This window comes from Sarcophilus harrisii, chromosome 1 (assembly GCF_902635505.1).
Source record: "Sarcophilus harrisii chromosome 1, mSarHar1.11, whole genome shotgun sequence".
Lineage (NCBI taxonomy): Eukaryota > Metazoa > Chordata > Mammalia > Dasyuromorphia > Dasyuridae > Sarcophilus > Sarcophilus harrisii.
In genome coordinates this window covers 81,299,601-81,327,270 of record NC_045426.1, presented here as the reverse complement: position 1 = coordinate 81,327,270, position 27,670 = coordinate 81,299,601, and the positions used below count along the sequence as shown (strand labels likewise).

Sequence of the window (27,670 nt, the reverse complement as noted above, 5' to 3'; positions counted from 1 at the left end):
TGATAAAATGTTTAAGACTAGAAGTGAGACATGTGGATGTGGGGAGCACTCCTTCCCACACCTCCCTGCTGCTCCTTGAGCACCACTAGCCAGGGCCCCTTAGCTCTCCCTCCTCTCCTCTTCCTCCTCCTCCTCCTCCTTCTCCTCCTCCTCCTCGATCCTACCTGCTGCCCAATGCCTGTCAGGCCTTGGTGCTTCATCCTAGGGAGCAGAAGGGCCCTTTATGGTAGTTCCAGGTTGGGGGAAAGGGAACTCCCATGGTGCTTCTTGGTCTCAGTAGCCCCTTTTGGGGACTGCAAATCTAGGGAGTGCATTGGAGCCATGGGGTTACCAAGAGGGGACAGGCTGCTGCTGAGGCTTTAAAGATGACATCTTGGGGCACTGACCGGTCTCTCCAACTCTAGCTCTCAGGGGACACATCCTGTGCTCCTTGGTCTGAGGTCAAGTCGGGCCAAAGAGTCCCAAACCCCTCCCTGGCTTTCTCCCAGAGACAAACGCCTCCTGGGCCTGCTGCCTCCATTTCTCAGCAGCCAGATTCTGCTTCTTAAGGGGCCCGTGTACGGGCAGCCCAGTTATATCCTTTCTCTGCACCATCTTTAGCCAGGGGACATCTCTGGTTTGTTGCTCCCCAGACCTTGGCAAGAGGACAGTGTATCGGGGAGAAGGTGGGGACTGCTCTCAGTGCCTTTGTTCTCCCTTCCACCCCACGCTCCCCAGGGCCATAGAGAACATTAGAGCCAAGAAAGAGCCAGGTTCATCGGCCAAGAGCGGGGGGGGGGGGGGGGGGGGGGGGGGGGGGGTTGGGGGGGGGGGGGCTTTGTGAGAATGCAGGGAAGCATGGCTAACACCGAGAGGTGGGCCAGCAGAGCCAAGGTCCGCACTCTCCCTCCCGCCTTTCCTCCCTTCCCTCTCGGTGACAGGGGCAGAAATACTTTGGCTGATTGTGGTGGGGGGGCACCTCTTTTTCATAGGTCTTGTCCAGTGATGGGGGAGTTGTCCCTCTCCCACTTGTACTGGTCCCCTGCCCGGACACTTTCTCAGGTGGGCTCAGTCCTGCCTTTGGGAAGCCCCAGGTTCCTCGGAGGAAGCCCGGGCTGTGCCGTGCCCCGGCCCCCCACTCACCAGCCTCTCCATTTCCCTCCTGCCCCAGGAGCTGACACACTGAGTGATACCAGCTCTGTCAGTCTGGACGCAGGCCCCGGGAGCCGCGAGAACTCGGCTGCCACCTCCACCCTGTCCCCCGGTGTGGTGGGTCGCGGCTGGGATGACGCCGATAACCGGAGCGAGCACAGCTACAGCGAGTCGGGGGCCAGTGGTTCCTCCTTCGAAGAGCTTGACCTGGAGGGAGAAGGAGCCTCGGGTGACCTCCGCTTTAGCCACGAGGCTGAGCCCCCCGGGCCCAAGTGGGCCAAGGAGCGCAGCACCCCGGAGAAGGATGAGGAGTAGGTGCCCCTTGTGGTCCAGGCCTCTGCCTCTCAGCCCCCCTCTCCTGGGGCTTAATCAAAGAGGAACTGATCAAATTCGTCCTTCCCCACCTCTGACCTGGCCTGGCCGGGCCTGCCTCTCGCCCCTCTCCCCTAGATCCTCGCTCTGAGGGCTGGGGCCCAGTGCAGCCCCAGCTGACCCCGTGGGGCTGCCGCCTGCTGACCAGGCTGGGGGTTATCTTGGTCCCCTGCACCCCGAGCTCTTTGCTCTGTTCTTTCTCCTCTCTCCCTGGCCTGTTATTCCCAGCCAGCTGGAGGGGGCAGTCTCTTCCCTCCCATTTTGCCCCTCCCTCATCAGTCTTTTTCAGACTCACATTGGGACTTTTAGGATCCAGAATAAAGCAGATGATTTTCGTTTCACTCAGACTCAAGCTGGAGATTTCTTTCCTGGCCCAGGACCCCTGAGGGTTGCTGCCGATCATACCCTGCCAGCTCTCTCAGGGTCACCACGCACAAGGCTGCACTGGAGGGAAACGACGCTTCCAGGGTCTCCCGGGAGTAAGGGGATCATCAAGGTGGAAGGCAGGAACTCACTGCAGGAGCCATCACGGGGAGGGGGCTGGGGCCCCCTGCTGTTTTCTAAGGGTTGTAGATCCAGAGATGGAAGACTTCAGTGACATTTAGTCCGGCCCTCTGATTTTATGGAGGAAGACACTGAGGTCCCGGGGAGTCACACCGGGAGTGTCCCATGAACCCAGGGGCCTTGATGGAGCCTCACCATTGCACTACACTGCCCGCCTTCTGTGTCCTTTAGTCCCAGACCCATACTCCTGGGTCGCTGGAGTAGGTGGGGGGCCACCCTAGGAGCAGAGGTAGTGTCTGAATGGAAGGCCCAGCCTGGGCTCAGGGGATGTTCTGCCTCGGGCCCCTCAGGCACCCCACTGTGATTTAATGACCGGTATCAGGGACACCCTACAGCTGGCGGGACGGTGCCCACACACTCGGGGCTGACATTTCCTGAGGGCTCAGAGGGCAGCTGGCTTGTGCCTTCCTGGTTCGAGGGTCTCAGGCGCAAGTGAAGAGGGGCCCCACTCGTGTTTGAACGTGTGCCTTTGTCTCGGGTGTGTGTGTGTCTGTGTGCTCGCCTTCACTTCCTTAAACCCCGGGGGCTTCATCCACAGGACCCAGAGCAGGGGCCGCTCTCTCCAGCTTCTTCTGGCAGGCTTGGGGTCTCATCCCTCTGCTGCAAGGCTTCCTGGGGTGGGGCTTTTGTCCTGGTGTCAGGGTGTAGTTAATGTGTTGGGTTTGAAGTTAGGAGGATGGCCTGACTTCAGATCCTACCTGTCCAAGCATTAGCAAGTCAGGTGCTTCTATGCCTCAGTTTCCACATCTGTAATCTATGGTCTCTAAGGTCCCTTGGGGCTATAAGTCTATACTCCTCTGCCTTATGGAAACAGGGACTCAGGGAGAATGAACCTGCCCTTTAAATGGCCCCCAAATCAGTATGAGTGTTTCCCCAGGTGACTGGCATTTTGTTTGTTGTCCACTAGGGTCGTTTTATGTACCCATTAGTGTGTGTGCCCATGGGACACTTGTGAGGGCCCCGTCTGGGAGGGCAGGGTTGGATCTGCCCGTTGGCAGGAGGAGTTCTGTGCTCGGGATGGTGGGATGACTCCTCTGCTCCCCGGCCTCTCTGCCCCATTTGCCCGACGCCCTTCGGTGTGGCATCGATGGCCTAAGAGCAGCTGCGACTCTGCCTGCGGAAGCGCGAGGACTGGACAGGTTTTGGGGGAGGGAAGGAGAGCCAAGAGCTTCCTCCCAGAGATGTTGCCCTCCCTGGGCTTCCCGTCTCTACTGCCCTAGCAGGTCCTGATGCACGTGGGCTCGCTCTCAGTCCCTCCACAGAGCACATGCTCTCTGGGTGGGCAGTGACCCATGGAACGTCTCAGCGAACCCAAACCTGAACAGAATCTGTTACTGGCAATCGGGCATCCCGGCTTTGTGGGGAGACCTCATTACCTTACTGGACAGTCTAGGGATACTTTCTTGTGTCGTTTTTTGGTTTTTTTTCCCTTAACATATAATGGAAATTTTTATCCCTGAAACATCCACCCTTTAGAGCCAATCAGAATATGTCTTGCACATGAAAGCCTGGGTTCCTCCTCCATATCTTCTTACCTTACTCCCATCCCAGGCTGGTCTGCCTCCCAGCTATCTGCTGGGAAACCTGGACCCCCATTCTGGGGCCTGGGAGCTGAAGGAAAGTGAGAGAAGCGCCCCTCCACTCCCTCCTCTCCCCCCCAGACCTGGACCAGGACGGAGTCAGGCTGCCTGCAAAGCCGCCTGCTGGTGGGGGAGGAGGAGGCAGGGCCGTGGCCTCCTGCCCTCTGGCTCACACACGTGCAGACACATTTGTGTCCCTGCGTGTGCGGAAGCCAGGACACTTGCAGGCTGGGCACGGCCAGGCCCCCGTGAGCAGGAACAGTTTACATGGAGAAGCCCCTCGAGCCCTTTGACACGTGTTACCCGAGTCCCAGGAACGTCTCAGAGCATCAGGCTGTCAGAAAGGGAAAGGACGGTCCGGGAATGTGTCTGTAGGAGTCCACGTGCAGTCACTTACAGATTAAAAAAAGAGTCCCATGAACTGACAGAGGGACCCCGGCCCCCCGCATCTTCCTGTCTCCGGGTTACTACAGCTCAACCTCCAGGGAAGAAAGGGGGAGAGGGGCACTGTGGGGGCACAGGGGTAACCCCAACGCCCTCAGCTGCCCTCAGTGAGCCCGGCCTTCCTCTCCAGGGAGAAGTGGGTGCTGTTGGGCAGGAGCATAGGCCATAGGTGCTGGGGGCCAGAGGACGGAGGATCTTGGGACCAGAGGATGGAAAGTGGCCAGTCTGGGGCCGAGGGATGAGTCCGGGGCGAGCAGAGGGGCACTCGGGGGCGGCCGGTCCCTGGGCAGGTCTCCAAAGGCACCTCCGAGGCCCCCTAGTTTTGAGTTCAGCACCTGGGCCCGGACAGCTCCGGAGCTGGGAGGGCGGGAGAGGTAGCCGGAGGGAGGAGCAACGAGCAGGGGGGAGAAGTCGCAGAAAGGGAGGGCTGGGGGGCCGATGGAGAGGGTAAGGGGGAGAAAGGAGAGGGAAAGGGGGGGCCTGAGGAGTGACGGAGCGGGCAGAGCCAGCAGGGAGGAAAGGGGAGGAGGGGCCGGGGGCGGGGCGGGCGGGAATGAAAGCGGCGGGGAGAGCTGGGCGGCAGGAGAGCGGCTCGGAGCCCGGGCCGGAGCCGGAGCCGGAGCCGGAGCCAGAGCCAGAGCCAGACGGGGAAGCCAGGAGCCCAGAACCCAAACAGCCGGCTGAGCTGAGCTCCGTCTCTTCGGAGCCGAGGCAGGTAAGGTGAGCCTGCGGGGCCGCCCTGTCCCAGTCCCAAGAGCCCCTGAAGGTGGAGAAGATGAGCCCCATCCTGCCTTCCTCTTCTACCTCAAGGCTCTGACTCAGGCTGGGTCCCTCCATCACTGCCTCTGTCTCCCTTCAGTGTCTCTCTGTCGTTTTCTCAGGCCACCTCTCCCCCGTCAGCATCTCTGCATCTCTCCCCCACACCCCCGGTTCTGTCTTTTTCCTTGTCCTTTCAACCCCCTCCCTGTCTCCCACTTCTGGTTTCTGTCTCTTGTCTCTCTTCCTTCCTCCTGTTCCCCCTCCCCCACGTCCATTCCCCCCTTCTCTGATTGTCACCCCTTTTGGATCCCCCGTCTCTAGAGTAATTCCGCCTCCTCCATTTCTCTGTCTCTCCTCCTATTCCTGGATCCTCACAGTGTCTTATATTCCCTTATGGAGAGAAGGGGGTTAACCCCGTATATATAAATGGGGGGGCAGAGATGAGGTTTCCCTAAGGGGATAGACCCCATTGAACCAGAGGAGAAAACAGTTAAGGACAGGGGGCCCTAGGGGACGTCAGAAACCTTGGGTTGGATCGTCAGAACATTTCAAACCTAACTAGGTGACCCCGAACAAGTACCTCCTTTCCCTGGACCTCAGTTTCCCGAGTCATGTACCATGGGAAGGTGACACTTTCCAGGGAAGTGGTGTGTACATGTAGCTGCAGGACTGTGTATGAGCATCAAGAAGTCTCTGTGTGGATGTGAGTAGGGAGAGCTGCGTGTGTGCTGGTGACAAAGAACTCTTTGGCAAAATTGTTTAGACTGGGGGGTAGGAGGAGAGGAGCCAGAGACAGATGGAGATATTTGCCAAGCTGAGGAAACTGAGTCACTGAAACAGCATCTCCTTTTCCTGACTCCACCCTTATACCTGAGGGTAACAGACAGGATCTTTGGTGCTTTTGTGATGCCTCAGGGAAAGTGTAGGAACTAACCAACTTCTCCCACATTTCTGACCGGAATCACACACATCCTGACACACAAATCTGATCACACACTGAAAAAGACACGCACAAATGCACAGACACACCCACCTGTATGTCCACAGGCAGCCACATACACCTGTACACAGTCACTCGGCCGTAGCAGTCAACTCTACAGGAGCTTGAAATGCCTGATTTCTCTCTCGTTCCCCCCCCCCCCCCCCCCCCCCCCCCCCCCCCCCGCTCCCATCCATTATTGGGAATCCATCAGCAAAAACAGACTGGAAGGGGACCATATGATACTGGAAAGACATCTGGGTTCATGCAGTTTTGTCCTAGGCCCTCTTCCTCTTCTTAAAAGAGCCTCTGCCTAGGCATTGCCCAGACACTGAACCACCCAGATCAGGGATTCTCAGTATACAGTGATGTTATGGAGAGGTCCTTACCAGAGACTGTGCTTTTTATACCAGGTATCTAAGAATGTTGTACCATTTGCCCTCCACTTCTGACCAAGGCCTTGTCTCCTTTTCCAGACCCAGTTGAAAAATTCTCAACCTCTCTCTCTCTTTCCTTTCCCTCTCTTTCCTTTCTTTCTCCTCTCTGTCTCTCTGTCTCTGTCTCTGTGTGTGTGTGTGTCTCTGTCTCTATGTCTCTCTGTCTTGTCTGTCTCTCCCCTCTCCCCCTCTTCCTCCTCTCTCCCTCTCTCCTTTTCTCTCCTCTTTCTCTCTCCTTCTCTCCTCTTTCTCCTCTCCCCATTTCTCCTTCCCCATTATGTCATCCCCTGGAAAAGATCAGGGACCACGTAGTGTTCAACTGAAGGGAAGAGAAAGAAATGGGACCCTAGGAAATAGGTCAGAAGTCAGTCACTGTCACCCCTTTAGCTTGATGAATAATCGTTTTTTTTTCCCCTCTGGTCCTGGATTCACAGGAGGGAGGACAAACTCTCATTTCTCTTGAGTGTGATTGAATATGTGAGGTGGGAGTGTTAGGGAAGCCCACTGGGTTTTCCCTTTCACCCAGCTTCCATGTTTCTGTCTCTCTGCAGGTGCTGTTCTCTGCTTTCTCTCCTCTCCCACTCCTTTTAATCCTCACTGTCTTTTTTCACTCTAGCCTATTAGGTTTTTCCCAACCCACTGCTTCCTATTCCTTCACTTTCATCTAAAGTCCTCTTTCCTACTCTTCCCAGTGAATTTTTGTCCCATCTTCCTTCTCTTCCCTCATTTCTGTCTTCTCTCCTCTAGCTTTTCATTATTTCTTTTCCTCCTTTCTCTTTCTCTTCCCAACCTGCCTACTTGTTTCATCTTCCTTTTCTCTCTCCTCCCTTTTCTGTTTTTCCCTTTCTCCTCACCCTACCTCCTATTTCTCCCATCACTTCTCCTCTCCTCCTCCTCTTCCTTCTCCTCCTCCCCCTCACACCTCCCCTTTCTCTTTGTTTTATCTTTTCTTCTCTCGCTCTCCCCTTCTGGTTCCCATCTGTGCTCCCCCTTCTCCTCTTTCCTCCCTTTCTTTCTTCCCTTTCTCTTCCTGCACCTCTTCTCTCTCCCTTTCATTCTCCCCATCTCTCTCCTCCTTTTGTCTTCTCTCCCTTCTTTTTTCTCCGGCTCCTCTCCCTGGCCCCACCCCGGGCCTCGGTCAGGTGCCCTCCAAATGGGGCCAGCTCTGCCTTTGCTGCTGCTGCTGCTGCTGCCGTGGGGAGCCGAGGGTGGGGGCGAGGCGGGCGCTGGGAGCCCAGGCAAGAAGACCCTAAGCCTGGCGGGGGACCTGGTTCTGGGCGGGCTGTTCCCGGTGCACCAGAAGGGGGTCCCGGGGGCTGGGGGGAACGGGGAGTGCGGCGGCCCCGTGAACGAACAGCGCGGGGTGCAGCGCCTGGAGGCCATGCTCTTCGCCCTGGACCGCATCAACGGCGACCCGCGGCTGCTCCCCGGCGTGCGCCTGGGCGCGCACATCCTCGACAGCTGCTCCACCGACACGCACGCACTGGAGCAGGCCCTGGACTTCGTGCGCGCCTCCCTCAGCCGCGGCGCCCCGGGCTCCCGCCACGTGTGCCCCGACGGCTCCTACGCCATCCACGGCGAGCCGCCCACAGCCATCACCGGCGTCATCGGCGGCTCCTACAGCGACGTCTCCATCCAGGTCCGCGGGGAGGGGGTCCGGACAGGGGTGGAGGGGCTTGGCCGGGGGCGAGGGCGAAGGCGGCGCGGACGCGGGAGACGGAGGACGGGAGACGCAGGCAGAGAGACTGAAATACCGCAACAGAGGAGGAGGTAGAAGGACAAACAGCAGAGGGAGTCCGAGGCAGAGAGGGAGCGTGTGCGCGGGGGAGAGCGGTTCTCCGAGAGCCGGGTCTGAGAGGGGGCAGGCTGAGAAGTGACAGCGCAGAATCTCAGCCTCCCCCAGCTCTCTCGGTGGGCATCTAGTCCAATCCATGCCTGATACGTTGGGGGAGGAAGCCTTTGCTGGAAGAGCTTCCCAAGAGCCCATTCATGTTTAGATTGCCCTGATGGAGCCAGAGGAGGGGAGACAGAGAAAGACACACAGACACAGAGGGTGTGGTGGAAGGGGAGGTGAAGAAGCAGACTCAGCGGGCGGGATTCAGGTAACAGGGATGGGGGTAAAACAGGGAGAGGGAGAGATCCGGAGAAATAGGGATCGAGATGGCAAGACGCGTCGTGAAATGGAAAGACCGGGCAAGAAACACTGGGGGTGGGAGGGAGAGGAGAAAAATAGAGATTGGAGGACACAGGGGCAGAGCAAAAAAAAAAGGAAACCAGGAAAAGAATGGGCAGAATCCGATCCTCAAAAGCACCTCGGGAGGCAGAGGCTCTCCAAGTTTTAGAAGAAATCTGAGTCTTAAGGGTGGAGTCATTTGCCAATGACCACTGAACTAAAATCTCGGGCAAGATTTGATCCAGTCTTCATGACATCCCGCCCTGTGTTTTTTCCAGTATTCCGCTGAAACTTCCGAATAGAAACAAACAGGTAGTGAGAGACCGGGATTCCCAGAGAAAGTTGGAGACAGAAGACAGAGACGGACTCAAAGACGGGAAGACAATTTAGAGATGGAAGCAGAAAGAAGGGCCAGACAAAGACTGAATGAAACACGGAGAGAGGGGTGGACAGATGCCTGGATAGGATGAGTGGGAGGGAAAGAAGTAGGAAGCAGAGGGTGGGGATATATGGCAGGGACACCCACATGTCAGGAGGCGGCCAGGCCATCCATATACATACATGCACACGTCCACATACATACATACATACATACATCAGTCCCTTTCTCCTTCCCTCAGCATCTAGCTCTGTCTGAAGGTTTGAAGAGGGAATCCTGTTTCGGAGGCCCCTGGGGAGGGGTGAGCCAATGCAGGCCCAGCTGAGGTCTTGTCTGCTCTTACCATCTGCCATTCTGGCCCTTGGGGACACAAGGTCCAGGACCAGGGTTTCCCCTCCTTTCCCTTCCCCCACCCTCTCATTGCCAGCTATCTCATTCTCAGCTGGAGCTGTCCAGTCCCTAAGGCACTCCACCGGGCGGTGGTCCTTTGCCAAGGGCAGACCCCCCAAAACCCAGCTGGCCCCACCCCCAAGACTCGCAGTGGCTGTGCACAGTACAGCCTGAGGCAGAGGGAGCGAGAAAAGGGGAGGAAAGGGGACTGTTCCTAACGTGCCGGGAGCGAGGATTCCCGGACCCTCTGCTGGGGGAGGAAGGGCCCTTGGCTTTCCCTTTGGAGACAGTTGGGCTGGCGCGAGATGCTCTCCGCAAGGGCCCTGCCCGGTCCCGAGTGCGGGGCTGCCCGGGGCCGTGGGGCAGAGGCCGAAGGCAGCGGCCGGGCCGAGCCGGGCCTATCCAGTCCATACTCTTTATTGAAAGAGGTAGAGTTCTCCGGGGCCCCTCCCCCGCTAGCCCCGTCCGCAGGGCCCCGGAATTTCTAAACCAGAATCTTTATATCGATCTCCAAGTGCTCGGCCGTCGTGTGGCTGCTCTGCAGCTTGCGGTGCCGGCTGGCGTACCAGCGCCAGTACGCCTGGATGATGCAGGCGGCCGCCCGCGCCCGGCAGAAGCAGCGGCGGATGCGCCACATGCGCGCCCGCGCCTGCAGCTTGACCACGGCGCCCTCCTGCCGCGAGTACAGCAGCAGCATGGTCCGGCGCCGCTTGTCCAGGGCGCGGGCCAGCGCCGCGCGCCACCAGCACTGGATGATCCAGGCTCGCAGCGCCGCGTGCAGCAGCGTCCGCCGCACCAGCAGGCCTCTCCACCAGGCCTGGATCTTGATGGCCGCCTCGGTCTTCTTGTCCTGGGTGGAGAGGGGGAAGGCACGAGGCTTAAGCCTTTTCTTCGCTCCCCCTAACCCGGGCGCTCTCTCTCTGCAATCTTCTCCCATCTCATTTCCCCTATAGTCCCCTTCTCTCCTCCTTCTTCTGCTTCCCTTCTCCTCAATTCCTGCTCCTCTTATTCTGTTCTCCTTTCCCTTGCCTCTTCCCTCCCCAGTCTTCCTACTCGCCCTTCTTTTCTTCTGCCTCTGTCTCTCCCCCTTTCCCCATCCTTTCCCTTTCCCTTTCTCTTCCCCTTTTCTTCTCTTCTTTCCTCCCCATCCTTTCCAATTCTCATTCCTCTTCCCCATTCTTTTCTATTTTCTCCTCCTCCTTGCCTTCCTCTCCTCCTCCTCCTTTTTCTTCTCTCAGATCTCTATCACACACACACACACACACATCTCTCCTCCCTGTTTTCTCTTCTCCCCATTCTTTCTCTTTTTCCTCTTCTTCCTCTCCACCCCCCATCTTTTCTCCCCCTTCTCCTCTCCCTCTCTTTTCCATTCTCTCCTCAGGCCTGGAAGGACCCTTAAACATCACCTAGCCCAAACTCAGAGCTGACCTGATCTAGGATCTCTAGGCAACGTTCCCAACAAGGGCTCATCCATTTGTCACTTGAAGATTTCGAATGAAGGAGGAAAACTCATTCTTTCTGGAGACAAACCGTTTCACCTTTGGAGAGCCCCAATTGTTCAGAAGTTCTCCCTTCCCATGGAAAAAGCTAAATCTGCCTCTTTGCACTTTCAGATCTTTACTTTTAGTTTTCCCTCCAGATTCAAACAAATAAATCAAATGGAGCCTTCTTTTATGTGATAGTGTTGCAGATACTTGAAAATAAGGGTCATGTCTTCCTTTCTACCCCCAAGGGTTTTATTCTCCTAGCTAAACAACTCCAATTCCTTCAACCAATCTTTTTGTGACATGATCTTTAGTCTCCCAAATCCTGGTCATGTTCCTCCGGCTAGTTAAACATCCTTCCTTTAGTGTGGTGCTCTGACAATTCTCTATAGAATCTGCTGAGAGCAAACCCACTACATCCTTTGTTCTAGACACCGGCCTCTTCTACAGCTCTAAGGGATCCTTAACTGACCAGATGGATAACAGTATAGTTCTATGGACTCCTGAGCTCCTCGCAGGCCACTCTTTAGCTCCAGACATTTAACCAGCACAAACTCTACCTAATACTGTTGCCTAACCCACAATTCTCTATCTTGTCTGGAAGAGTCTTTGTCCAATCAAGGTCAATTATCAGCTGACCACAACTACCTGATCTGCCAGTCCAATTATTCTGTCAAAAAAAGGAATGAACCTACTTCGGCACAATGTCTTGAAGTTATTGGCTTTCATTGCTTTCTTTTCCAGATATTCCCAAACTAGTCCTTTAATTATACAATCTATCCCCCCCTCCCCCACTGCCCAAAGCTTGCATGCTCTATTCTTCTTTTCTCCCTTCTCCCAAATCTGAGTATTTGCTTTCCTCTAGTCCTGTAGCTGCTCACAAAATCCAAGTTCATGGACAGTTCTTAATGACTCAACTATCACATCCAGCAGTTCCTTCAATATCCTGGACAGTATCTGGCGTGGCAACTTGAATCGAAGAGGGCAGCTATGTGCTTTCTTCTATATTTCCTAACTCACATCTCCCTTTGCCCTCTCTGCTCTCCATCTTCTCTCTCTCACTTTTCTCCACCAGCTTTCCTTTTTTCTTCTCTTCTCTTCTTGCCTCCTCCCATTCTTTTTTTTTTCTTCTCTTTCCTCTACTTTTTTGTTTTCTCCCCTCTCCCCTTCTCTTTTCCTGGCCACCCCTTATCCCATCAAGCTCAGTTATGGATTCTCCATCAATCCTCCTCTTTAAGCCTTTCTCCCAAATCTCTTGCTATAGTTTAAACCCTTTCTCTTTCCTCTTTCCTAATCACTCTACTGCTCCCTCCGGCTATCCAACTCAAAGCAAAAATCCTGCCTCCTCCAAGATGCCTACCTCTTTTTCTTCTGCCTTTTCTGATTCTTCTGTTTCTGGCTCCTTCTTTTTCTTTTTTTGTGTCGACTTGTGGGAAGGAGAGGGAGAAGGGGGGGTGAAGAGGGGAAACAAAGATGCCCAACACCTCACACCCCAGCCCAGACTCTAAGGGACCCAAAACCCCCATTGTGGATTTGCTCAGGGATCTCCAGAGCTAAACTGGTCCTTCCCCCTACCTCAGGGAAGATCAGCCCTTGGTTCAAATCAGCCCTCTCCTCCCTGAAATTATGAGGAACTCCAGGCTCTTGCCCACCACCCCTGGTCCATCCCTTACAGAGAGCAGACTTCCCATGACTTCCAGACAGATGATGGTTCAGCCGTCTTCTTGACCTTAGTTTAAGCATCTCTGGCCTGGTGTGAAAAGGTTTTACAGGGTCATCTATGAGGTCACAAGAGTGACTCTGACTCAGCGATCTTCACTTAGATCGCTCATTTCTACCCAACCACTGAGAAAGAAAAGGTTAGAAGTTAGTCTCTCACTGGAGGGGACAGACTTCTAGAGTAAGAAGCAAGACCCCTGGGGCTCTAGGGGAGGGAAACCTAAGTCCTGCCAATAAAACAGGGACTGTGAGAAGGACCTGGATGAGGAAAAGGTAGAGCAGTGATGGTGGGAGCAGGTCACTAAAGCTCAAGAAGCAGGGTGGGAAGGGCAGAGCCACAAGCCATGTGTCCAAGGAATGGAGACATTCCTTGGGAGGTCCTTTCCAGGGAGTGAGTCAGCTAGGAACCTGATTTGATCCCCAGCAGGGATCAAATAAATCATTCAGTCTGAAACTCTGGGGACCCTTCTCTGTTCCCTGCTCTCTCTTCCAGGTAGCCAACCTCCTCCGGCTTTTCCAGATCCCACAGATCAGTTATGCGTCAACCAGCGCTAAGCTCAGTGACAAGTCCCGTTATGATTACTTTGCTCGCACGGTGCCTCCAGATTTCTACCAGGCCAAGGCCATGGCTGAGATTCTCCGCTTCTTCAACTGGACCTATGTCTCTACTGTGGCCTCAGAGGGTGACTATGGGGAGACTGGCATCGAGGCCTTTGAGCTGGAAGCCCGAGCCCGCAACATCTGCGTGGCCACTTCGGAGAAGGTGGGCCGAGCCATGAGCAGGGCTGCCTTTGAGGGGGTGGTTCGGGCCCTGATGCAGAAGCCCAGTGCCCGCGTGGCTGTGGTGTTTGCTCGCTCGGAGGATGCCCGGGAGCTTCTGGCGGCTGCCCAGCGCCTCAATGCCTCCTTCACCTGGGTGGCCAGTGACGGCTGGGGGGCCCTGGAAAGTGTGGTGGCCGGCAACGAGGGAGCAGCAGAGGGGGCCCTCACCATCGAGCTGGCCTCCTATCCCATCAGTGACTTTGCCACTTACTTTCGAGCCCTTGATCCGTGGAACAACAGCCGGAACCCTTGGTTTAGAGAATTCTGGGAGCAGAAATTTGGCTGTAGCTTCCGCCGGCGGGACTGCGGGGGCCACTCGCTCAAGACGGGACCCTTTGAGCAGGAGTCCAAAATCATGTTTGTGGTCAACGCTGTGTATGCCATGGCTCACAGCTTGCACAACATGCACCAGGCCTTGTGTCCCAACACGACCCATCTCTGTGACGCCATGCGGCCGGTCAACGGGAAGCGGCTCTACAAAGATTTCATGCTCAATGTCAAGTTTGATGGTAATGTGTCGATTCCATTTTTCAATATTTATTAAGGACCTACTGTGTGCAATACCCTGACCTAGTGTTAAGGTACAGAGATGTTAAAAAAAAATTAGCATGGTTACTTTCCCAGGAATTATAGTCTAATAGAGAGGATATAATGTGAGTGGGTGGGGTGGGGAGACAGGAGGGGGAGAGCCAGACAAAATGTGAGGAAAACAAGCCGAGGGAGAGTGCCTTTTCATTGGCTGGAGAACCAGAGTCAGCTTTAAAGAGGAAGATTTGGGTAAGATGGCCTCTGAGATTCCTCCCAGATCTGTATCTAGAACGCATTCCTTCCTCATCTCCACACACTGAAATTTTCCCTTCTGTTCAGGCCCTCCTCAGGTGATGCTATTAGGAGAACTCTGTACTATCAGGAATGAATATAACCTTGGGAGTACAGAAAGCAGATGGAGAATGACTCTTCCCATACCACCTGAGGAGGGCCTGGAAGGAAGGAAGGGAAAATTTCAGTGTATGGAGATGAGGAAAGAATGAGTTCTAGGTACAGATCTGGAAGGAATCTCAGAGGCCATCTTACCTAAATCTCATTTCGCAGTTGACCATATCACTGGTCCTAGAAGTTAAGTTATTTCCTCGGCCCAAATCCACATGTCAGTGAGCCAAAGGGCCGGTTGTCTGATCCCCAGTCAGCACCGTTTCTCCTAAGCTACATGCCTGTGCGTAAGAGATGGAGAGCCCACCCAAATACACACAAAGAAAGCACAGAGGAAGACTGGGGACAGCTAGCAAGGGGGCCGGTTTGTTTGGAGTGAAAGGTCAAGTACAATGAACACTGAGCCAAAGGCCAAGCTAGATAAGCACCGGGGGTTTGGATGACAGGAGTGACCTGTCTGTCTGATGGCTTGGCTTCCATATAGATACTTCCATCCAGGTGTATGAGAAGATTACTTTCTAATAGGACACCTTAGATAGTTTAAATTTATTTCTTTCAAAAATATACAGAGAGGGGCAGCTATGTGGCGCAGTGGATAGAGCACCAGCCCTGAAGTCAGGAGAACCCAAGTTCAAATCTGGCCTCAGACACCTAGCACTTCCTAGCTGTGTGACCCTGGGCAAGTCACTTAACCCCAACTGCCTCAGCAAAAAATAATAATAATAATAATAAGAGAGAGAGAGAGAAAGCTTAATACAAAATCAAGAAAACCCAAGTTCAAATCAGTCTCCAGATAGTTATTAGCTGTGCAATGTCAAACAAGTCACTTGAACCCCTCTCCTCATTAAGATGGAAGCAATCAGAGCTCCTACCTGCCTGGGCTGTTTGTGAGGATAAAATAGTATTCTATTTGCAAGCATTTTATAAGCCCTAAAGTGCTCTACAGATGCTATTGTTATTAATAATCACAAGATGCAAAAGGTGCATTAATTAACTTAATTAATGAGCGAGCTTAGTTTGCATTGATAACCCAGGCAGAAAGGTGAGTCTGCTATTTATTCCAAGCAGGTCTTTAGTAGGGCACTAACCAGCTGGGACCCAACCAGAGGAAGACGGCCCCCATGCTGAGAGTATGGAAACCATGGATACATGGATCCCCGAAGGAACTGGGGGTGTTTGGCCCAGAGGAGAGAAGTGTCAGGGAGAAGCAATCAGTCTGCAAATAGCTGAGGGGGGCCAGCAGGAGAAAGATGAAGCTTTTCCTTACTCGGCCCCGAGGGCAGAAGTAATGACAGCTGCCATTCCAATCTGGCTTTCAAGTTGGCAAAGGGTTTTGTGGATATGTTCTCGTTTGAGCTTCCCAAGCATAGTCGCTATTATTATACCCATTTCAGAGATGAACAAATTGAGGTCCAGAAGAGTAAAAGTGACGGGTGGTTCCCAGCAGAGTAGGAATCCATAGGAACTGGAGTTGGGAACGAAGCTAGTTATTACATTAGAGTCCAGATTATGCTGGGGGTTGGGCGGGGTGTCGGAAGGGGATCGTTTGGGAGACTGGGTAAGGTTTCTCTCTCTCTCTTTTCATTAAAGCTGTTGATTTACAAGGCACATGCATGGATACATTTTCAGCCTGGACCCTTGCAGAGCTCTGTCCCAACTTTTCCCCTCCCCCCCCCCTCCCCAGATGGCAGGTGGTCCCGTTCGTGTTAAATAGGTTGAAATACACGTTAGAGCCGGTGTGTGTGTGCGTGTTTATACGGAGACAGTGTGAGCTAGAATGGCAGGGAGTGAGGCTTACAGCCCGCGCCGAGGCAAGGCTCAGTAACGGAACTAAAGGCATCCCAGGTTGGCCTTGGTGTAGGCTGGGTCTGTGAGCCCTGAGCGGTGAGCCAACAAGCAGCGTATTCTGCCCAACTAAGGTCACGGCCAGGAGCCCCTCAAAGCAGCTCGGGGGCAGCTCGGGCGCCCCGGCCCTGGAGTCAGGAGGGCCCGAGTTCAGATGTGGCCTCAGACACTCCCCCCTTCCTGGCTGTGGGACCCTGGGCTTGACCCCAACTGCCTCAGGGGGGGAAATAAATTATTTTTTTTTAAATTTTAAAACGCTCCACTGGGCTTTGCATGGACTCAGTTTCCTCATCTGGCGAGCGGGTGAGGGCCGGGCTCAGGGCTCTAACGTCGCGCCCCTCCTCTCCCCGCAGCCCCGTTCCGCCCGGCCGACACCCACAGCGAGGTGCGCTTCGACCGCTTCGGCGACGGCATCGGCCGCTACAACATCTTCACGTACCTCCGCGCCGCCGGCGGCCGCTACCGCTACCGGAAGGTGGGCTACTGGGCCGAGGGCCTGCGCCTGGAGCCGGGCCTCATCCCGTGGGCCTCGCGCGCGCCGCCGGCCTCGCGCTGCAGCGAGCCCTGCCAGCAGCACGAGATGAAGAGCGTGCAGCCCGGGGACGTCTGCTGCTGGCTCTGCATCCCCTGCCAGCCCTACGAGTACCTGCGGGACGAGTTCACCTGCGCCGACTGCGGCCTGGGCTTCTGGCCCAACGCCAGCCTGTCGGGCTGCTCGGAGCTGCCGCAGGAGTACATCCGCTGGGGGGACGCGTGGGCCCTGGGCCCCGTCAGCCTCTCCTGCCTGGGCGTCGTGGCCACGCTCTTCGTGCTCGGGGTCTTCGTGCGGCACAACGGCACGCCCGTGGTGAAGGCCTCGGGCCGCGAGCTCTGCTACATCCTGCTGGCCGGCGTGCTGCTCTGCTACGCCATGACCTTCGTGCTCCTGGCCAAGCCCTCGGCGGCCGTGTGCGCGCTGCGCCGCCTCGGCCTGGGCACCGCCTTCTCCGTCTGCTACTCGGCGCTGCTCACCAAGACCAACCGCATCGCGCGCATCTTCGGCGGCGGCGCCGGCGCGCGCCGCCCGCGCTTCATCAGCCCGGCCTCGCAGGTGGCCATCTGCCTGGCGCTCATCTCGGGCCAGCTGCTGGTGGCGGCCGCGTGGCTGCTGGCGGAGGCGCCGGGCGCGGGCAAGGAGACGGCGCCCGAGCGCCGGGAGGTGGTGACGCTGCGCTGCAGCCACCGCGACTCGGGCATGCTGGCCTCGCTGGCCTACAACGTGCTGCTCATCGCGCTCTGCACGCTCTACGCCTTCAAGACGCGCAAGTGCCCCGAGAACTTCAACGAGGCCAAGTTCATCGGCTTCACCATGTACACCACGTGCATCATCTGGCTGGCCTTCCTGCCCATCTTCTACGTCACCTCCAGCGACTACAGGGTAAGCCCCCCGGAGGGGGGGGGGGCCTGGCCGAGCCCGCGGCCCGCCTGTAGAGGAGCCCAGAGGAACTGGAGGGGAGAGGTCCAGCATCCTCGGGTTATGCAAGCAGAAGTCCAGAGGCACGGAGCTGTTTAGTGATTTCTCCGGCATCCCACATCTATTAAGCGTCGGAGATGAGATTTAAATCCTCCTTAATCCCCGCGCTCGCTGGAGGAGGGAAGTTAGCATTCCCTAAGCTATTTCAGTCCTCCTGCGAGCCCCAGTTCGGGGAGGAAGGATGTACTGGTAATTTCTAGAACCCTTCCTCCTCCTTCTGCCCCCAAACTTTCTCTTGGCCGATGGAGTCCTCTGTCCTCAAACATGAATGGCAGTTGCTGTCTCCCACTGCCCACTCAAACAGCATATTCTGCCCGACTGAGACCATGACCAGGAACCCCTCAAAGCAGCTTCCTTCACCCCCCTGCACTGGGGCTTTGCAGGGACTCAGTTTCCTCATCTGTCAAGTGGCACGGATGGACTAGATGCCCTGTAGGGCCCATTCCAATCTTAAATGTCGTGAGTCAGTTTTGCCTCCGACATCAGCATGGTGAGCAGAGTCCCGGGCTCAGTCAGAAAGGCTGCCTTCAAATCTCTCTGTAGGCACCTCACCTAGCTCCTATCATAGGTAAGTTATTTAAACTTCTCAAGTGTAAGTTGGCGATAATAAGACCTCTATCACCACCTCCCTACACAGGGTTCTTTTGAAACCCAAGTGAACTAAAATACATAAAGGACTTTGCAGATTTTAAAATCATAAATCAATGTCAGATATTATTATTGTTACCAATTTCTAACAGAAGCTGGTACAGAAAGACTGGCTTGAACCTCAGAAAGGGTCTTTCTGATGATCTAATTCAGTTATTTCAGTCTTGTCTGACTTTTCATGTCCCTGTTTGGGTTTTTTTTGGCAGAGATACAGGAGAGTTTGCCATTTCCTGCTCCTGCTCATTTTTCTGATGAGGAAACTGAGGCAAACAGGGTTAAGGGTCACACTGCTAGTGGTTGCCTGAGTTTGGATTTGAACTTACATCTTCTTGACTTCAAGCCTGGTATGCACCACTTAGCTTAGTAGGTACCCAAACACCTGCACACAGATCTCTAAAAATGAACAGGATATAACCATCTCCATGGCCCCTTCCAGCTGACAATCCACAATTTTCTGTTTTACTCAAATTTCCCCAACATTTAGGTCTTCCAAAGCACTTTCCTCAAAATCACCTTATAATATAGGAAGAGCATGTGATAGCCCACCCATTTTACAGACAAGGAAAGTGAGTCTCAAGAGAAATCTGTAGGACTGGACCTCAAATGCAAGTCTTCTGACCCCTAGGCGCTTTCAACTAAGTAAGGTCTTGTCTCGCTCCAGAATAATAGAGTTGGAAGGGACCTTTCTTCCAACTGAGTTGGGGAGCTAGTGGAGCAACTGGAACTCGGATCTCCAGGCTGATCTCTCCTGGCTGTGCAACAACATGGCCAGGTCACTCAAGTCCCCTGGGCAGCCTCATCTGCAAAATGTGGTCCCCAATGGCATCTGTCTCACAGTGGAGCTGTAAAGTGCTTAGCAAACTATGAATCTGGACACAAATGTCCCAGGTCGTTGTTATTATCTGGCTGAGTTCTATCTGATGCAGGAAGCCTTCCCACATTATGCCTGGCAAATACTCTGCTCAAGTACTTCTAGTGATGGGAGCTCACTTAACTCCAAGGCTGCCCGTTTCTTTGTTGTATAGTTCTACTTAGGAAATTCTAACATACAAAGCTGAAATCTGCCTTCCCTGATCCCTCAGATCCCCCCTGGTCCAGTTCTACCCTCTTGCACCAAGCAGAAGGATCTATCTATCTGTCTGTCTTTTTCTTTTGCTCTTTTTTTGTCTCTCCTTCTTTCTCCCTCCCTCCTTTTCTTCCCTTCCTTCTTTTTCCTGCTCCTCCTCTTTCTTTTTATTCTTTTTCTTTCACTCTACTCTCTTTCTTGCTTTCTCATCTCTATTTCTTTCCTTCCCTCTTTCCATTATCCCTCTATTTCTTCCTTTCTTTTTTTCTTCTTCTCTTTTTAACTTTTTTCTCTTTTTCTTTCTTTCCCTTTTCCTACCCCTCCACCTCTTCCTCCTTTCTCCCTTCCTTCCTTTCCTCTCTTCCTCCCTCTCTCCTTTCCTTTTCTTCCTCCCTTCCTTTTTTTCTTCTTTCCTGCTTTCCTTCCTTGTTTTCTTTCCTCTTTTCTCCCTTTTCTTCCTTCTCTTATTCTTCTATAATACTTACTTTTTTATTTTTAAATATAACTTTTTTTTATTTCTTTTGGTTTTAAATCACTGTCATTTCTGGATCTACCCTTACCTCATCAGCATTGGACCCTCCTTTATATGAAGAAAAACAGCTAAACAAAAACAACTGGCCTTGTGACCTCATCTGACAATATTGATGGTATTCTGTACTTATATTCTCCCAGCTCTGCTCAGAGGAAGGCTCTATATTTGATGAACTGTTCTCCTGGACCATTATTGATCTGGTTATTTTTTCCCCAGTTAACATTGATTTCGGTTTATTTTTATTCATTTACAGCTGTTGTGTACCTTGTTCTTTTTCTTCTGAGTCTTTTGTTTTAAGTTCATTCAACTTTTCCCACGCTTCTCTCACTTCCTATATTTGTCATGTCTGATGGCATGATAATATCCCATAATATTCATATACCATAGTTCGTTTGGTTCCCTAATTAATCAAAGCTCACTCTTTCCAGTATTTTGTTACCACAAAAGTGTTGCTCTGAACATTTTGTTGTTTCTGCCTTTGTTGTTGTTTGTCCTTCATTCCTGAAGATGGCTATGACATCAGGGAAATGAAGCCATGACATGCATGTGGCTTGGATTTAAATGAGGGAGGGCTGTGCAAGGTCACCTGCCTCACTTTCCTCTCCAGAGCCATCTGGAGCCAATGGCAAATATAAATCAGGATGACTGGTGATGGGCATCTTTTAAGCTAAAGTCTTCCAACAGGTGTCAGTTTGACTGAGGTAACACCCCATTTTAAGGCTGGACGGCAATTAAGGCAAAGAATCTCCTCTTTCTGTCTTTGAGTCCCTTTGGGTATATGCCTAATTATATCACCAAGTTTAAAAATATGTATGTTCAGTTATTTTTCTTATATGATTCTAAATTTTTATCCAGAACTGTTGTAGCAGTTCAAAGCTTCAACAGAGTGCTAGTATTCCTGCTTTCCCATAATCAATCAACAAACATTTATTAAGCATTTACTATATGCCAGACACTTTACTGAGCGCTAGGAATACAAAGAAAAAGGAAAAATATAGTCCTTATCCTCAAGGGGTTTATATTTTAATAGGAAGACAACATTGTCATTAAAATTGGTTCATGCAAAATAAACACAGCATAGATGGAAGGTAGCTTTAAATGAGAAGGATATGGAAGATATGGAGGGTGGAGAGGGAAGACCAGAAAAGTCATCCTACAAGAGGTGATGCTTGAGGAAGTCAAGGATTCTCTGAAAAGAAGAGGTTAAGGGAAAAAAAAATATTCTAGGCACAGGTAAGATCCAAACAAAGAAGATAGAATATTGTGTGAGAAATATAGTAGGACTGCTCCATAGAGGATGCAGCAGGAGGTATTGAATAAGATGACCAGAAAGATAAGGTGGCTAGATTGTGAAGCTCTTTAAACACCACAGAGATGCGTTTATGTGTGATCCTAGAAGTCAGAGGGAACCACTAGAATTTATTGAATAGTGGGATGACATTTTCAGAGAATTGTGGAGTATGGATTGCATTGGAAAGATACAAAGCAGATTATTTCATTATAAATGAAAGGAGCTTGAACTAGGGCAGTGATTGTGTGAGTGGAGAGAAGGGGACATATGCAAGAGATGTTGCGGGGCGGGGGGGATGACAGGATTTAGCAACTCATTGGATATTTTCAGTGATCAAGGATGACGCCAATTTTGAGAACTTGTGTGAATGTTGCCAATTTGTGTCACCCTTGTTAATGTGCAGAGCGTGGGATGAGACCTCAGAGTTGTTTTACTTTTATTTATTTCTCTTTATTTTTAACAGTTTGGAGAATGATTTCCCATGGTCAGTCATAGCTTGAAATTCTTTAGAAAATCATTTTCATATCTGTTGAGCAATTTATACACTAGGATATGGCTCTTAAAGCATGGGTTTGTGTCAGTTCCTTTTATATCTGTGATATCAGGCTTTTATCATTTCCCCATTTCAGTAGTGTCCTGGTAAATGTTTTTGCCAACCAGTTCTTCAGTGGAAAATGTATGCAGGACACACTTTTAAGTTTAATTTACATTATCAGCATTTTGTCCATCCCTTTTTGAAGTCTAGACTGAAAATTGAGCAATCGGGGCTTGCAAACCTGGCCAAGCTGGCTCCAGTAACCCTTGCAGAGATGTTTTTCCTAAATTGATTTTGTTTGCACAGAAGATTTTTAATTTTATGTAATCAAAATTGTCTATTTGGTCTTTTTATGATCACTGTGACCTAGTGATATGGATTGTCTCCCAGTCACAGATGTGATATATTCCTCATCCATACCCCTTTTCTATACAATGGACCTTCAGATACTGAAGACAGCTTTCTTTCTTTCTTTCTTTCTTTTTTTTTTAATAATGGCTTTTTATTTTCAAAATACAGTTTTCAACATTCATTCTTGAAAAACCTTGTGTTCCCAATTTTTCTCCCTTCCCCACCAGACAGCAAGTCATCCAATACATGTTAAACATGTGCAATTTGAAGACAGCTTTCATGACCCCCTAAACCTTCTCTTCTTCAGGCTAACACCCAGTTCCTTTTATTGACCTCCTGCCACATGGTTTCTAGATCTCTCGCAATCCCAGGCAAACTCCCAAGGTCCCAACCCTCTGTTCCCATGCTCCTTTATGAGTGAGAATAATATTATAGCATTCTACACTCCAAAATCTCTTCTAACTTTGATGTTATAACGGGATCCCAAGGGTGAGATGGGTTGGTCTCTGGGTGGGTGGAGGAAGGGAGGAGGTTTGCAACACAGAAGCCCTGACTCCTGGTCCTCCCTCCAGGTACAGACCACGACCATGTGCGTGTCTGTCAGCCTCAGCGGCTCCGTGGTCCTAGGCTGCCTCTTTACTCCCAAGCTTCACATCATCCTCTTCCAGCCACAGAAGAATGTAGTCACCCACCGAGCACCTACCAGCCGCTTCAGTGTCACGGCTGCTGGCTCCAGCATCTCCCACGGTCAGTCTGTGCACCCTGGACCTCCTGGCGATCCCAGACCGAGAGCTCTATCCACCCCCCACCCCCACCTCCCATCATCACAGAATTCCCATATGTATTCCTTAGGGTCATAGGTTATTCCTCATTCCTGAATCCCAATCTCCCACCAGAACGTCGTCTATACCCACTTGCCCCTCGATTTTTTTGCCCCATTATGCCCCCTCCCCTCCAGTTCATTTTCCTTTATTCTCTTGAACTCTAAAGACATTCTCAGGTCACCATATTGTGATCTTATTTAATTTTATTTTTTGAGAGAAATAGAATGATTGTTCACTGAGAATAGAACAGAAAAAAGGAAGGAGTTAAAAAGAGAGAAGTCTCTGTAGCAGAAGACCCCTAGTTCAAAGACCCTTTGAACCTTCCCTGAAATTCACACCACAGAGAAGATTCCTCTGAGCCTAAGAAAGCACCCCCCCCCTTGGAGAGTAGATTGCTCTCTCCTGCCCTATGTGATTCATGAAATGCCTTGTCCCCACCACTGACCTCTCTGCTTTCTCTCCCTAGGCTCTGGCTCCCAGTTTGTCCCTACGGTATGTAATGGCCGGGAAGTGGTGGACTCTACAACTTCATCACTCTGAGGCTGAGCCCCCAAACAACCCAGCTCCCTGGTTAGAGATGGGGAGATAGCACAGGGCCTTATTCCCAGGACCCAAGCAGATGAACATTGGAACATTGCAATAACCCCAAATCATCTCATTTCTCTAATACCCAAACATTGTCATCTCCCCTAATCCCCATGGGTTGTTATAACAACCTAAACCCATCCTACTTCCCAACTTTGGCCCAAGGTCAGAAGCTGCTGGAGAATGTTGGGAGCATGGGGTGCCCAAGAGATCATAGCATTGGCTTTGTTTGACCCAATAGTGTCAAATGGAAACCCTGAGAGAGGGGCTGGGGTTAGAGAGGTGGATTTGACAGAAGTAGAGATGCTACAGATCTAGGATCAAAGGGTTTATATTAGGGAGGCAGTCCCCAAATGGGAAGGAAATAGAGGAGCCAGGTTCTCCCCAGTCTTTGCTACATCAAAGTTGCTTCCAGCTCTGGGTCGAACTCCTAATCCCTACTTATGTCCTAGGGCTTTTAATTTTTTATATAAGTTATTTTAAGGGTGGGAGGAGGGAGCACCTAGTCTTCCTGAAAAAATAATGTATCCTGTGGTTTATTTTGTAATTTCTGTAAATAAAGTTTTTTTTTTTTAATCCAAACCCATGGCCTTTTTGCACTTTAATCAAAAGGGTAGGGGCACAGGAGGGGACTTTCTATATAATGGATAGGATACCTAGATGATAGCATTCTTTGTTGTGACCAGGAGGGCCACAGGGAGCCGGGGCCATAATACCATCAGTTGTTACTGCTGGCTCCTGGCTCCTGGCCCAGAAGAGCTTTCTCTGGGTAAAGCAACCCAAACAATGTGATGCTTATACCAGCCTCCCAGAACTGGGTGATGTGGGAAGAGGCAGAGGACCTGAACCTGAATTATTGTCTGCTTTTTTCCCCTTTGTGATCCCTTTGTGATTATATGATGAGGCGTTGAACCAGATGACCTTTGAAAGTCTCTTCCAGCTCTAAATCAGTAATCCTGTGAGCGAATGAAATAATGTGTGTGGAAAAGTTTGCAAACCTTAAAGATCTATACAAATCCCAGCTATTATAAATTATAAATGAATCCTAGTGTCAAGACCTGGAGAAGTCAATGAAATGAGGCACAAGAGGCTGGAAGGGAAGGGCATCTGTGGATGTCTTTTTTTTTTTTTTTTTTTTTTGGTCTCGGTTTCCTCTACTGTTTTTTTTTAATTGAAGATTTCTATTTTTCAAAACATACACGTGGACAAGTCTTCAACATCAGCCCTTGCAAAACCTTGTGTTCCAATTTTCTCCCCTTCCCCCATGCCCTCCCCTAGATGGCAAGTAGTCCAATATATGTTAAACATGGCAGAAATATTTGTGAAATCCAATACATGCATACATATTTAGGCAGTTACATGCTGGTGCACAAGTCTTTAGGAAGGTTCTGAGGATACCAGAAACACCGGGTGAAGGAGAGATCTCGGGGCTGAGACACTGGGAAAGCTCCATGGAGAAGGCAGGACTTTAAAAATTAGGAATTCAAGAGATAAGGAAAGGGATGTGCATTTGTGGTGGACAGTCCCAGCCATAAGGGAAGGCACAAACTAAGTCAGGAAAGTAGAAAGCAAGCACACAGGATCCAACAGATGTTCATGAGTGTCCACTGTAGGCACAGTGCTAGGCACTTTGATTATAAAGCTCAAAGAGCTTATATTCTACTGGAGCAGAGGAGGTGCAGACACAAGGGAGTAAATACAAATTAATAGTTATTTGGGAGGGGATAACTGATAACCGGGGAAAGGATCAGAAACAGCCTTAGGTAGAAGGCGGCGTCTGAGCTCAACTTTGCAGATTCAGGGATTCCAAGAGGTGAAGCGGAGGGGGGGAGAGGCTTCCCATTGCGGCAGACAATATGCCAAAGCATGGAGGTGGGAGAGAGGCTGCTCTTCATGGGGAACGATAAACAGTCCAGTCTGTCTGGAACATAAGTTTCATGAGCGGGAATAACGTGAAATAATTCTGAAAAGATAGACATACTGTAAGGGTCTTTAAATGTCATACTGAGGAATTTGTGTCTTATTCTAGAGAAGATGGAGATGTGCTGAGACTTCTTGACATTATCAGACCTGTGCTTTAGAAATATCAATTCGACAGCTGGGGAGAGGCTGGACCGGAGAGAGGAGAGGCTGGAAGCGGGAAGATCAATTAAGGAGGTTTTTGGTGGAGCCTAAGAGAGGGATGAAAGTCTGAACTGCATGTGAGTGGAGAGAAGAGGTCAGATGTGAGAGATCGATCCATCAATAAACAAGTATCTATTGAGTACCAAGATCTGGACGCTGATTGGATGGGGGACATGAGGCAAAGCCAAGAGTAGATAATAACTGCAAGGTGGTGAACTGGAAAGATTTGGAAGGATAACAACACCCTTGATAGACATAATAAGAGGAGTGGATGGTATAGGGAGAAAGATATATTCTGTTTTGAACACATTGAGTTTAAGATGCCCGTGGGATGGTGCAAGTTACAGTAGGAGCTAGGTTTTGGATTAGAAATATAAGGGCTGAAGGGAAAGTCAGGAACTATACAAGGCCGGGTCAGGACCTATATAAACAAAACTACAAAACAGTTTCCACACAAATAAAGTCAGATCTAGGCAACTGGAAAAATATCACGTGCTCTAAGGATAGGTTGAGCGAATATAATAATGACAATGCTACCTAAACTAATCTATGTATTTAGTGCAATACCAATCAAACTCCCAAGAAACTATTTTACTGAATTAGAAAATATAACAACAAAATTCATCTGGAAGAACAAAAGGTCAAGAATTTCAAAGGAATTAATGGAAACAAACAAAACAAGCAAATGAAGGTGGCCTAGATGTACCAGATCTAAAACTATATTATAAAGCAGCAGTCATCAAAACCATTTGCTACTGCTTAAGAAATAGAGAAGTTGATCCGTGGAATAGGTTAAGAACAGAATAGTCAATGACTAACAAAATCTAGTGTTTGACAAACCCAAAGGCCCCAGTTTTTGGGATAAGAACTCACTATTTGACAAAAACTGCTGGGAAAATTGGAAATTAGTATGGCAGAAACGAGGCACAGACCCACACTTAACACCATACACAAGATAAGGTCAAAATAGGTTCATGACCTAGGCATAAAGAATGAGATTATAAATAAATTAGAGGAACACAGGTTAGTTTACCTCTCAGACCTGTGGAGGAGGAAGGAATTTGTGACCAAAGAAGAACTAGAGATCATTATTGATCTTAAAATAGAATATTTTTATTATATCAAGTTAAAAAGTTTTTGTATAAACAAAACTAATGCAGACAAGATTAGAAGGGAAGCAATAAACTAAGAAAACATTTTTACATCCAAAGGATCTGATAAAGGCCTTATTTCTAAAATATATAGAGAATTGACTCAAATTTATAATATTTCAAGCCATTCTCCAATTGATAGTCAAAGGATATGAACAATTTTCAGATGAAGAAATTGAAACTATTTGTAGTCACATGAAAAGGTGCTCCAGATCACTATTGATCAGAGAAATGCAAAAGACAACTCTGGAATACCACTACACACCTGTTAGATTGGCTTAGATGACAGGAAACGATGACAAATGTCGGAGGGGATGTGGGAAAACTGGGACACTGATACATTATTGGTGGAATTGTGAACACATCCAGCCATTCTGAAAAATTGGAACTATTAAAAGTTATCAAATTGCATATCCGTCCACAGTGTTACTACTGGGCTTATATCCCAAAGAGATCTTAAAGAAGGGAAAGGGACCTGTATGTGCACTAATGTTTGTGGCAGGTCTCTTTTGTATAAAAACTGGAAACTGAGGGATGCCATCAATTAGAATGCTGAATAAATTGGGTTATAAAATTTTGGAATATTATTTTCTATGAAATAAACAGGATGATTTCAGAAAGGCCGGAGAACAATGAACTGATCTAGTAAAACAGGGCCAGGAATCTTTACAACAAAAATTATATGTATCAATTCTGATGGACGTGGCCATCTTCAACAATGAGAGGATTCAAATTTAAACCAGTCCCACTTGTTCAGTGATGAAGAGAGCAATCTACACCCAGAGAGAGAACTGTGGGAACTGAGTGTAGAACACAACATAGCATTCTCACTCTTTCTGTTGTTGTTTGCTTGCATTGTGTGTTCTCAGTTTTTCTTTTCCTTCTTGATCTGATTTTTCTTGTGCAGCAAGACAACTGTATAAATATTTAAACATATATTGTATTTAACATATAGTTTAACATATTTAACATGTATTGGTCAACCTGCCATCTAGGGGAGGAGATGGGGGGAAGGAGGGAAAATTTGGAACAAAAGGTTTTG

General features: G+C 50.4%; 3 protein-coding genes across 7 annotated transcripts in view; 2 read left to right on the top strand and 1 right to left on the bottom strand.

Moving 5' to 3' along the window:
• The window catches only part of TEX264 (testis expressed 264, ER-phagy receptor), a 37,067-nt gene extending 35,223 nt beyond the window's left edge, over window positions 1-1,844 (top strand). For all 4 annotated transcript variants that reach the window (XM_031958525.1, XM_031958539.1, XM_031958518.1 and 1 more), the window contains exon 5: window positions 1,151-1,844. In XM_031958525.1, the coding sequence (XP_031814385.1) occupies window positions 1,151-1,446 (296 nt within the window). In that variant the 3' untranslated portion in view covers window positions 1,447-1,844. The remainder of the gene's footprint in view (window positions 1-1,150) is intronic.
• Window positions 1,845-7,331: 5,487 nt separating this feature from the next.
• Window positions 7,332-23,909, top strand: GRM2 (glutamate metabotropic receptor 2). The gene is made up of 5 exons (XM_031958460.1): window positions 7,332-7,905; window positions 12,905-13,742; window positions 16,362-17,425; window positions 22,517-22,691; window positions 23,235-23,909. The coding sequence occupies exons 1-5, from the start codon at window positions 7,420-7,422 to the stop codon at window positions 23,306-23,308; spliced, it is 2,637 nt and encodes an 878-aa protein (XP_031814320.1). The 5' UTR covers window positions 7,332-7,419; the 3' UTR covers window positions 23,309-23,909.
• On the bottom strand, window positions 9,586-13,531 carry LOC100914539 (IQ domain-containing protein F6). Of its 2 annotated transcripts, XM_031958467.1 has the most exons (4): window positions 13,445-13,531; window positions 12,366-12,442; window positions 12,053-12,118; window positions 9,599-10,058 (listed from the first exon to the last, which is right to left on the bottom strand). In XM_031958467.1, the coding sequence occupies exons 2-4, from the start codon at window positions 12,381-12,383 to the stop codon at window positions 9,693-9,695; spliced, it is 450 nt and encodes a 149-aa protein (XP_031814327.1). In that variant the 5' UTR covers window positions 12,384-12,442; window positions 13,445-13,531; the 3' UTR covers window positions 9,599-9,692. The 2 variants fall into 2 exon arrangements, with proteins under 2 accessions (XP_031814336.1, XP_031814327.1); XM_031958476.1 differs by lacking the exons at window positions 12,053-12,118; window positions 12,366-12,442; window positions 13,445-13,531 and adding an exon at window positions 10,637-11,444 and having other exon boundaries at window positions 9,586-10,058.
• Window positions 23,910-27,670: the final 3,761 nt, after the last annotated feature.

Excerpts from the sequence above, each read along its gene's own strand:
- GRM2 (XM_031958460.1), top strand. The coding sequence starts at position 7,420 with ATGGGGCCAGCTCTGCCTTTGCTGCTGCTGCTGCTGCTGCCGTGGGGA. Across the intron at positions 13,743-16,361 it reads GCTCAATGTCAAGTTTGATG|CCCCGTTCCGCCCGGCCGAC; the intron begins GTAATGTGTCGA and ends CTCTCCCCGCAG. Across the intron at positions 17,426-22,516 it reads TCACCTCCAGCGACTACAGG|GTACAGACCACGACCATGTG; the intron begins GTAAGCCCCCCG and ends TCCTCCCTCCAG.
- LOC100914539 (XM_031958467.1), bottom strand. Across the intron at positions 10,059-12,052 it reads AAAAGGCAGAAGAAAAAGAG|GACAAGAAGACCGAGGCGGC; the intron begins GTAGGCATCTTG and ends CTCTCCACCCAG.